We start from the raw sequence: 12,029 nt of genomic DNA, 5'->3' as shown, positions 1-12,029 counted from the left end.
CAAAGCTGGAACTTCTGCATACACTTCAACAACTAGCTACTAGCACATTGTATCAAAAGTACACCCTACTGTTCAGCACAGTTCTGAAAAATGCAATTCAGGGACTGGCTCACAGACAGGAAACATCAAACAGTGTCATAAAAGACATTTTGTCTCACAATGAAGGCTTTTCTTGGAAGAGTTCAGAGGAATCTGAAATATCTCCTAGTGTGTTTACTAAAGGGTACCATTTGTTACCATCCACAGTGGAATCAAAAGAATTAAAATCTATTCTTTCACTGCTTCTGGAAGAATCATTCCTGCTTACACCAGTTTCACAAAGCATTCTGTTTCATAACCTTATCCAGATTGTAACCATGGTCTACTCTTTATCTCCTGTGATCTTCAAATCCCAATTACTTCGGCTTTTTGGAACAATGGATGTATGTCTTTTTATTACTGTTTTAAAACTAAAAGGAGCATTTACAGAAAGCCTTTTCACAACAGAAGATGAGAACTTTCTTGTGAAACGTTTGTCGGGAATGTCACAGCATCCCATGCTTAGCAACCCATTAAAACTCCTCTACTTGGACTTCCTTCTCCATTTCCCAGAGAACCGTCCTATCTCATCTAGTGCTGAAGAAAGTCCACCTATCTTGCTTACACCGAGTATAGCTACCTTACTCTTTCCAACTGTTTTTCATGATAGCAGCACTGTGTTGTCTCGACTTACAGTCCTGTGTCTGGTATACCTGGAGAATGAAGATGAGGATCAGAAGGGCATTAATTTAATCTCTGACTTTATGAGATCCCTTCAGAAAATTGTGGAAAATAATGGTGGCAGAGAGGTTACAGTCACCTTCTTCCGTAGTATATTCCTATTTGTTAAATATTTGTCTTTCTGTAGCAAACAGATGGATTCTCTAGTTACAAGCCTTGCAGAACTTTATCAGAAACATTATGCCTTGGCACCATACATCATTGATCTCATCAATAACATCCAGTTGCTCCTACAAGATTCTGTGTGGCCCATTTCTCTACTACAGACACTGCAGCATCTAATTGTAGGTCTGCCGGTAAACCGTATGGATCAGCAGGCTTTAAAACAACATCTAAAGGTTTTGGCTAGGGTTGCTAAGGAGGACATCATTCAGCAAAAATGCACTGTTGACTTTTTGCTCAGATTAATTGGTAACATAGACTTTTGTCAGCTGAGTAGTTGGAGAATGGGCAGTACTGTTCTTTCAGTCTGTAGGAATCTTTTACTGCATCGTGACCTAAAAGCCATCTTCCTACCTCTGGGAGATTTGCTGCAGTTAATTTCAGTCCAGTTTGAGGATCTTGACATTCGAGATCATGCCCGTTTCTATTATATGTTGCTAACTAGTCTGTCCAGTGAGAAGCTCGCAAGAATTCTTTCCCCAGGGAGCACAGGGAATAACACTAAAGTCCACACACTGTCCACCATTATGGCAGAGAGTGAAATTTTTTCTTCACTGACTGTTCAGTTTTTAGAACAGCCATTGCTTCAGCTTGTTGAGTGTCAGGAGGTTGAAGTGGCCAGTATCCCCAGCAGCAGTAGTTCTTCAGCAGCAGACATGAAATTGGACACAAGTTATAGACAAGAGTATGAGAAACAGTTTGCTGATCCTGAATTTGCCTCAACTGTTGTTCTAAAGTACTATTTGACTTTTACAGAAGCAGCAGACCACCAGTATGACAAACTGTTTAGCATATTATTGCGTTTTGAACAGACCGATTCCACTTTTGAACCCATTAATGATATCAGTGTGCACTGTCTTTTCCAGGGCCAGAAGCCCTGCATTGTGTCTCTGTTACTACATCCCAGACAAGTCAGTCCCAGTTTCCTAAATGTCAGTGCAATCTTTACTACCAAAGAAGGATTTACTTGTCACAATCAACTAAAACCACTCCAAATCCGCTTTCCTGATTTATTCCTCCCCCTCCCTGTGCCTTCACACTGGTCCACAGTAGCAAAGCAGAAGCTTTTTGATCAGCTTTGGGAATCCTTTAGCCCATCTCTGTCAAATGACTATGGAGAAAGTCTTTGCTGTTTACAGGTAGGAAAAGACTTTTTCCACAGTCTGGTGTATTCCAAACTGTGCAGATTCCTAATAGATGTGCAACATGGGCTGGACTTTTACAAAGTTCTTTTCTTCCTGGCACCTCACTGCCACATTTTGCTGAAGCTATCTTGGTCAGAGGAAACCCTCAGTGTCAAAATTGTGACTGATAACTGGAAGCTGCTGCCTTACCTTAATGTCTTTCTGAAAGACATCAGTGTAAATGACTGAGTAGCATGAATACTGAAAGTCACTAAATTACTTAGCAGTGATCACAGAGCTTAAGACAAAAAATGTGATGCTGAGTTTTCTGACCACTGTTAATAACTTGGCTTCTGTTTACCTCTCTTGACAATTTGTTTTTCTTCAGACATTTGCAAAAAAAAAAAAAAAAAACTGCAATTTTGTACAAGAGCTAAGTTATCTGGTGTTGCTGTCTGCTGAGTGGAAATTTAGATGTATTTGAAAGCACAGTATGTATTTCACCTGTCATTTACAGCAGTATATTTCACATTCATTGCTGTAATTTGGGAAACGTTAATCATTTTTTCTTTAAAGTGTTGATTTATGAGGTCCGCAGTTCATGTAAGCCGTGCACAAGGTGACTGGAATGTACTGTTCTGTTGGGTGGGTGGGTGGGATGTGGGATAGGTGGAAATGTTAACTGTAAAGGCTCAGCTTTTGCAGCTAGTATTAAATTGGAGACATTTTCTTAAAAATAAAATATTTTTCTGTCCAGCGTTTCATGTTTATAATTATCTCCAGTCTGTAGACAAGAAGCTGATCTGTTTAATTTATATTCAGAACAGAACATGGGGATCTAGTTTGGTAATAGTGTTATGGACAGTGTGCTTGTCTGAATAAGTGAATATACTTTTATGAATGCACTCAGCTTTATGACATCATTGGTGAGGTCACTCCACATGGTTTGCCTTTCTCTTCCTGCTTGCATATCCGGCCCTAGGCCTAGATGAACTATGCAGCCACCTGGATCACCATTCAGCCAGGGTGGCTTTTTTCTTTATTTGAAAGCCCCCCCCTCCCCCCAAAAAAATGCTGCTCCCATAGTGTTCCTATTCACCTGTTCAAGTGTCTGCATTGCCCTCTAAAGAAAGTGCTGCACTTCTTTCAATTTCTGGGCTTTCTGCTGAATCCCACCTGCAATCAATCTTGAAATTCTGAACAGAGGAGGGGATGTAATGGCCAGAGCGGCACCATGAGAGTCATTAAGAGAATGCTATGGTCCAGATGCAGCTCAGTCCAGATGGACTTGATGGTACAGAAGGTAGTTGGTTATCATGGCAGTCAGACAGATGTTATAGACTGACACTGTAACCTTTTTTACGATTTTGTATGGTTGCTACGTAATGGACTGTTACCTCATCATGAGCAATGAACTTGAGCGTTTGCTGTATTAAAACTGCAGTTTACATGTTGCACTTTCCTATTTTAAAAATGTGCAGAAAATAAACAATCAGTAATTCAATGGAGTTTATTGCACTACAGGAACTGTTTCTTAGCTCTGAAGGAATGGTTTAATTTTCGAAAGCAGTCTATAAAAGAGCCTGCTGAACACACAGTAGTCTGTTACAGAAGTCAGTGGTCATTTGTTGTCAGCTAAGAGCCAGTGACAGATGTATTGTGCAGTGGATACCCAAAAGGACTCACCAAGAACTGTATGTAAGCCTGCCTTTGCTCTGTTGTAGTAATTTAGTTTAGATCAGGAACAGTGTTCTTTAGTCAGATAGGACAATTATAACTAATCAGTTAGATCAGTTAGGGTTTTTTTAAATGTTGGATTTTTATCCTTCAGTATTGATTTCATTTTCCTGGTGACTGAGCTCTGTTTGTTTATTGGAAATTACTGTTTTGTATTTTTAATCATTCTGCTCATTAAATATTTTTATTACTTTACATTGTGGCTGGTCAATCGCAGTTTTTCTTTAGTGATTTGAGAGTGCTTATACTTTGATAATTCTCAGGCCCACTCTGAAAGCCTCGCTACTTAGGTTATTTGCTACTATTTGTTACAATATTTAATCTTCATAATTGGATACCCCTTTAGAAAGGCAGCATTACCATATTATTTTAGGGAAGAGACACAGATGGAAATCTTTGTCAGGCTTTCCATGAAATGTTTGGATGTGTGAGATTTATTTGTGAGTGTATCAGATGTCTTAAGGTGGGACACATTGCTCTGAAGTGTGTAATAAGGAGTTACATTAGGGGTGAACAGAAGTATACAGTTCAGATGTTCTTCGTGTTTCACTGTTGCAGTCATTACATTTGTGTAATCTGCGTGCAGGTTGCCCTCAGTCGGCCTGATTAACAAAGTCTTGGGTCCTGTGTCGGTTGCTGTCCCTTCTTCCATGACGTCAGGTCGTCAGGGGTATAAAACATGCAGCCGACGTCATCAGTCTTTCTTGCCATGCGGTGCTTGAAGCAGAAGCAGTTTGCAAGTGCCGGTCGGCCGACTCCTGAAATTTTCGTTTTCAAGTTTCAGAACCGAAGTCTTCAACTTAAAGCTAAGTACCTCATTGGGGAAACTTTTTCTTGCTCCTTACCTATGTCAGTAAAAGTTAATAATTGCATTACTTGTGGAAAGCAAATATCTCATAAAGATTTTCATTCATTCTGTATTCCTTGCCTAGGCCCTGACCACGATGTACCTTGCTGTCGGTTTTATGCTTTATTTAATCAGCGCACTATCCGGCATCAGTATATTTTTGCCTCTAAATATTGCTGTTCTCGGTTTAGGTATCCAGAAATGTTGTCTGTTAGCCATCCGACTACCGGGATTCCGAAAAAATGCAAAGATAAAGACAGAGACAGGCCGCCGAGGTCCAAAACTGCCGTCGATGCTTCTCCTAAGCCAGTCACCAGTTCGCCGGTACTCAGTGAGGCGCTTTCGCAGCCCCTCATACCCGCTACTTCTGATTTGCAGGCCTCTACTGAGCCCATTTGGAGTCCGGTATGCCGCAAGATACTTCAACTATGGAACCCGCAGATGTTTCTACCTTGGATGGGTCCGGAGCCGCTGTGCAGGGACTGGCTTCTGATGGTGTATTCAGGCCTACAGACTTGCATATTAAATCGACACCGCCTTCATTACTAAGGCCTAAATCTTGATCCATGTTTAAAAAACTGACGCCCAGGCCACATGCTCAGGCCCCTATGCCTAAAAAATAAATTATTAAAATGGCTGAAGATCTAATAACTCTAATCAGGGGTAGTCAACCCCTCCTCTAAAAGGCCTAGGGCTGAGCTTGATTATGAATTTTCTGATCAGGATACTGTTACTTCTGACTCTTCTGATGACCTGGATTTGTCCATACCTATTTATGAGGATTCTGATACCGAGGATTCTATTCTCTCTGCTTCCCCTCCTGAAGATTTTTCTTTTGGGGAAACTTTACATACTTTAAGGGAGCATTTCCACTGGGAAAGCTAGGAATTTTCTGATTCCAAAAAGAGGCTTAGGGATTTCCTTCTTCTACCTCGGCATAGGCCTTTGGCTGTACCTCCTGTACTAGACATTGTTGATGATGTGTTCTCGGAATCTAGTTTGGCCCCTGATTCCCTGCCTCCTGCTCCTAGTAAACCTGACAGATACTACAGGGTTCCTGAGTTCCACAAGTTCCTTTTCAAAAATCCTGTTGCAGATCCAGAGACTATTTCTCAGGGGCCCAAGAGCATTAAGGCTTCTACTGCTAAAAATCCACTCCTTCTGATAGAGACGCCAGGGCGCTGGATAGATGGGGTAAAAAGGTTTATACTTCTGCAACCTTGGCAATCAGAGCTCTAAACTGCCAATTTCATATGTTAAAATATCAACAGCATATTATTGGACTGCTTAAACAGAAAATGATGTTGATTCCTGACTGTGTGGAAAGTAAAGATGTACAGGACTTAATGCATTCTGCAGAACAAGTTGGAAAACATACTTTACAATGTGGTTTTGATTCTTTAGAGGCCTCTTGCAGGGCTGCTGTTACTGGGACTGTGCTTAGAAGGCATGCTTGGCTTAAGGAGCAGTCTTTGCCTGATCATGTTAAAGCTAAATTGTTAGATGCTCCTTTAAATCAGGACCGCCTGTTTGGCAACAAGGCTGAATAAGTTCTTAAAAAGATGGAAGATAAAGCTAAATCTATGCAAACTGTTAGAGTTTTTACAAGTGCAACCTCCAAGATTTAGTAGGCACTGGCCTATTAAGTATTGGTCCTTTCCAGTCCCTTCCAGGTCCTCTCAAGCCAAACCCAGACACAGCAGAAACCCCAGGTTTCAGTCCCAGGGGACTCTCAGAACTAAGCAGTGGGGGGCCTCAACTTCCAAATCTGGAAATAGCAAGACACCCCCTGTGGTAAACAGTCTCAATGACTTCCTTTTAAATTTCCCAAGCACTTATCTTTTGACCGCCCATTTGGGGGGAAAGACTGCTCTTCATGCAAAGAACTGGGAACTCATACCCAGGACAAATGGGTTTTAAATATAGTGTCCCAAGGATACAGATTTCATTTCCACACATTGCCAACACCAAATGGGTGGCCAGACCTGGCCCAAATCAGTGGGCAGAGGCTCAAAAACAAGTACTGTCCCTCTTAAGCATGGGGGCTACTCAACTGTTGCCAGAAGAGGAAAGGGGACAAAGTTTCTACTCCAGACTTTTCCTGGTACCCAGAAAAGACAAATCATGGTGTCCAATCCTGGACCTGTCTACTCTAAACACCTTTCTGGAGATTCCAAAATTCAAGATGCTGACACTTCACCAATTACTTCCGATGTTAGGCAAAGACGCCTGGTTGGCAACACTAGATTTAAAAGAAGCATACCTGTACATCCCAATCAGGGAATCTTGCAGAAGATACCTATGCTTCAAAGCAGGCTACATGCATTATCAGTTCTTTGCACTGCTATTTGGTTTGTCTACTGCACCCAGGGTATTCACAAAGTGCCTGGCTCCAGTTATTGCATTTTGCAGGCAAGGAAGTATTCAAATATATCCATACCTAGACGATTGTTTAATTTAGGCAGAAAGCCAGGGCATACTTTTAAATCACCTGGCATTTGTAAAAAGGGTTCTAACTTGTGTGGGGTACACCATAAACGAAAAGAAATCACAACTGGTACCCTGTCAACAAATTATATTCCTGGGTACAAGCTTGAATACAACTGCCCAGATGGCTTACCTCACACCAGAAAAGCAAATTCATTTGGTAATCTACTTCAAACAAGTGGCCACAAAAACCCTGCTATCTGCAACACAAATACCGCAAGCCTTGGGGTTCATGGCCTCCTGCATTCTTCTAATTCCATATGCAAGACTGAAAATGAGGAAACTACAGTGGTATCTAAAAAGTCTATGGAGTCAACATTCTCACAGCCTGGAAACAATGATTCCTATCATACCTTGCCTATGTCTGAAATTCCTCTGGTGGGCAGAGGCCTGCACCCAAAACAAGGGACTACCATTCACACTACCCCTGCCACCCAAACCCTAACTACAGATGCATCAGTCTATGCATTGGGGTTCACTTGGCAGAGAAGTGTATTCAGGGCAAATGGAACCCAAATCAAATGCATCTACATATCAGTCAAAAAGAAATATTAGCTGTACAGAATGCTCTGACAGCCTTCAAGGACTACATTCTTCCAGGACAACTAATGGTAAAGACGGATAACACCACGTTTACGTGGTACATAAACAAGCAGGGGGGGTACACATTCCTACCCCCTCTGCAGACTAGCCATGGCATTGTGGAACACAGCCTTGAGCTACCAAGTGCAGCTACAAGCTCAATTCCTGCCAGGAAAATTGAATAGACTGGCAGACGGACTAAGCAGAAACCTCATGGACCCACATGAGTGGAAACTGGAACCAAGGATTTTCAACATGTTGACAAGTGAATGGGGGAACCCAGATATAGATCTATTTGCCTCTCCCCAGAACTACTAGTTGGACAAGTTTTGCACAAGGATTCCCCACAAACAAGCCTGGAAAGTGGATGCTCTGTCCTTCAGCTGGAAAAACCTATCGGTCTACGACTTCCCCCCACTGCCTCTGCTCTCCAAAGTTCTACTAAAAGTCATACAGGACAAACCAAGGATGATCTTGATTGCTCCAGACTCGCCATGCCAACACTGGTACCCCCTCCTGCGCAGTGTCGCAGTTATCTCCATGGCACCTGCCTCAGACTCCTTCCCTGCTGTCTCAGCAGGAGAACCAAATTCTGCACCCTCAGTTTCCAACATTGAACCTTGTAGTCTGGCTAATCACTTAAATTCACCCCCATCATCCCTCAGCAAACCTGTGATGGATGTCATCTTAGAGGCAAGGAGACCTAGTACTAGAAAATCTTATGCTGAAAAATGAAAAAGATTATGTGCCTGGAACCATTCTAAACGGATGAGCACAGCAGCGTCCAATTTACCTCAGATTTTGCAATACTTAACTGAGATGCTTCACAAGGGCCTGTCCTTTTCTTCCATTAAAATCTACACCTCAGCCATTTCAGCTCATTATAACACAGAGCCTCCCCTCTTCTCTCATCTGCTCAAGCAGTACCTCAGAGGGGCCAAAAACTTGAGACCACCCAGAAGAGCACCAACCCCTGCCTGGGACTTAACTTTGTATTGGAGAAACTCACTCTACCTCCTTTCAAGCCAGCTGCTACTGCAGACTTAAAATTTCTTTCTTGGAAAACAGCTTTCCTTTTAGCAATCACTTCAGCTAGAAGGATTTCTAAATTACAGACTCTGACAGCAGTGGAACCTTTCATCATCTTTCATGCGGACAGGGTGTCACTCAGGACCAATCCATCCTTCATGCCCAAGGTGGTATCCAGTGTGGCACTTAATCAGTCCATTAATTTGCCAACCTTCTTTCCCAATCCACAGAACAAAGGGGAACGGATTCTGCATTCCTTGGATGTGCACAGACAACTTAGCATTTGCTGCAGGGGCAGAGGGGAAGGCTATTTCAAAACAAACCATTTCTAAATGGATAAGCCATTGCATTCATTTCTGCTATAAACACCATGGAAAACCTATCCCCCAGGGGATCAGATCTCACTCCACCCATGGCTGCATCTACTTCTGCAGCCTTTCTCAGAGGTGTTCCTACCAGGGACATCCTATAAGCTGCTACTTGGAGTTCTGTACATACTTTCACCAAGCATTATAATTTGCCAATTTTCTCTAAATCCAGAGCTGGCTTTTCCACTGCTGTCTTGCAGGGCCTTATTGCTGTCTCTAATGCTAATATAAACTCCTCCTCCCAACCATAGTTTTGGGAATCTACCCAAATGTAATGACTGCAACAGTGAAACATGAAGAACATAATACAGTTGTGTACACTTACATAAATGTAGATGTTTGAGTGTATTCACTGTTGCAGTCCTGGTTACCCTCCCTCCAGCCCCCTAACTTCTTTTGGCTGTACCTCTACTTTCCTTTACTATGCTTAAAAGCCTTGTTGGTGTATTTGTTTTTTGTTGGAGGTATACCTTTGTGTTTTTATGTTTATTTGCTCCCCATTAGGGGGGAACCTGACATCTGGGGCAAGAAAAACTGATGTAATGACATCGGCTTTATGTTTTATACCCCTGATGACCTGACGTCATGGAAGAAGGAACAGCAACAGACGCAGGACCCAAGACTTTGTTAATCAGGCCGACTGAGGGCAACCTGCAAGCAGATTACCCAAATGTAATGACTGCAACAGTGAATACACTTGAAACATCTACATTTATGGTAAGTGTACACAGCTGTACTTTCCAGGCTGTAGAGCATGTTCCTGTTGTGCTGTTAGGGGAAAACTGTGAAATATTATTCCTGTTGAAGTGACAGTTTCACATTGGAGTCAATAGTGAGGATTGAAGCTCCTTAATTACTGACTCAGGATAGTAAGGGACGTCACATTATTTGTTGGCAGTTCAGTGGAATATTATCTGGACGCCACAGAAGGCACCACTTTACTGGCTAAGTTTACAGTAGGGTAGTAACAATAAGGATGGGTAGTATAAGAGATTAAGGGTGAGGACTATCTAGATCTGGCACAGGAACCGAGCCATGTATCAGCTAGATGAACTTTTAGTAATTTTTTGAATTGTGTTGAGGAGGAAGTAGATGATATGTTGGTGGGCAGAGTATTCCGTTTTTAGCTATAGAATTCAAGCAGAAGGATAAACCAGCTGTGTTATTTGCTTTAGTTACGTCTAGGAGGAATTTATTACTAGATTGGAGGACCATCTTACTGGTGTGAGGATGTAGTAGATTTTGTAGTGCTGGGCTTTTCTCAGGGTGATGCAGGACTTTATGGGCCAGGTAAGTTGATTGTAGAGAATGAGCTGTGGGAATTGTAGCCAGTTAAGGTGTTTTAGGGCTATACAGTGATGTGACTGAGAATCTGTGGCAAACCTGGCAATTTTCTTGTAACAGGACTCCAGATTTGCTATATCACTCTTTAAGATTAATGAGAAGTGGAGAAACATAGAAAAGCATTGAGATGAGGCGTATATGTGAAATCGTGGCTGTAGTGCGTTTTGTAAGAAGTTGCTTATTTCTGTATAGAACACCTTTTTTGTGACCCTTCTTTATGGTATGAAAGACGTGGACGTCAAATTTCATGTTACTATCGATCTCTACCACAAGTAGTTTGGTGTGAATGACAGGTGAGATTATTATTTTATTCCTGGACATGATATTAAATGGTAGAGTAGGTGATGTGTATCTGGTACACAGGAAGAGAAGTTTTTTTTTTTTTTTTTTTTTTTAGGGTTCAGTATTAGTTGGGAATTAGTAAGCCATACTTCAACAGAAAAAAAGGAAACTTGTGTTAGTAACCAGAGTTCTTGAAGGGAAGTCTGCTTATTGGATGACAGAAGCATGTACTGTAGAAGTATGTAAGTTGTTAGTAAAAAGAGAGAACTTTAGGGGTCCTAGGATGGAACCTTGGGGAACTCTTACAGTAACTGGAAGTAGTAGGGAGAGGTCCTGCTGCCATCTAACTGCTTGGTGTCAGCCTAATAAATAGCTTTGGAACCAGGCAATAGAGGAATTGCTTAGATTCAGATCAGAAAGGGCATTAATAAGTTTGCTGTGTGTGACCATGTTGAATGCCTTAGAAATACAAATTTCCCATTGTTTCTGTGGTTGCTTGTTGTACTTGTGAAGTACATTCGAGCAGCCATGGTGCTATGAAAAGGCTGGAAGTCAGGTTGTATATTTGTAACCGATAAAACCAGGCAACAAACAGTAATCCAGAACCAACCTTCAGAGATAGGAAAGCCAACAAATCCGCTTTACTGAAAAAATTAAATGTGTTGAGCACTTTCGTTCACAATTATCAGAACTTCATCAGAACAGTGCAGATTTGTTGGCTTCCCTGTCTCTCAAGGTTGGTTTTGGATTACATATATATTTAACAGAAGTTTGTGTATTTAGGTATTCCACAAATTGTTTATGTATACATCACTCTAGGATTTTAGATAGAGGGGAAAAAATAGCAATAGGGTGATAATTGGTTGGTTCTGTCAAATTACCTCCTTTGTGAAGTGGAGTAATATGAGATATTTTCCAGATTTCAGGCACACAAGATTTTCAGATATAGATCTGTTAATAAGAATTGCTGCTGGGTAGGCGATTGCATCAGTGGCTATTCTCAAAAAGTTGGCTGGTAGTTTGTCTGCAGCTAATGTTGTGGGCTTTAGCTTTTTAAGTATTTTTTTTATAATGTCTTTTGAGACAGGTTGTAATGTAAAGCTGTTGTTTGTATGTTACTTTGGTGGTTCTTTGGAAGGATGAGTGCTGGGGGTTAGATAGGGCTAGAATGGATTCAGTGAAGTATTTATTGAATTGGATAGCTATATTCTGTAAGGAATCTGTAGTAGTTGGGGGGGGGGGTGCACCTGATTTACCTGGAAGAAGGATGTTATTAATGGTTGTCCAGAGCTTTTGAGAGTTGGTTTG

At 41.6% G+C, this 12,029-nt stretch overlaps 1 protein-coding gene across 3 annotated transcripts in view; it reads left to right on the top strand.

The window, feature by feature from the left end:
* AP5B1 (adaptor related protein complex 5 subunit beta 1) overlaps window positions 1-2,690 on the top strand; it is a 218,477-nt gene extending 215,787 nt beyond the window's left edge. For all 3 annotated transcript variants that reach the window (XM_044061890.1, XM_044061889.1, XM_044061888.1), the window contains exon 3: window positions 1-2,690. This exon is cut by the window's left edge and continues 346 nt beyond it. In XM_044061890.1, the coding sequence (XP_043917825.1) occupies window positions 1-2,294 (2,294 nt within the window). In that variant the 3' untranslated portion in view covers window positions 2,295-2,690.
* Window positions 2,691-12,029: the final 9,339 nt, after the last annotated feature.

This window comes from Protopterus annectens, chromosome 2.part0, assembly GCF_019279795.1.
Source record: "Protopterus annectens isolate FY-2018-M chromosome 2.part0, PAN1.0, whole genome shotgun sequence".
NCBI lineage: Eukaryota > Metazoa > Chordata > Ceratodontiformes > Protopteridae > Protopterus > Protopterus annectens.
The sequence above is the reverse complement of the archived record's forward strand: the minus strand, read 5'-3'. Positions and strand labels throughout refer to the sequence as shown.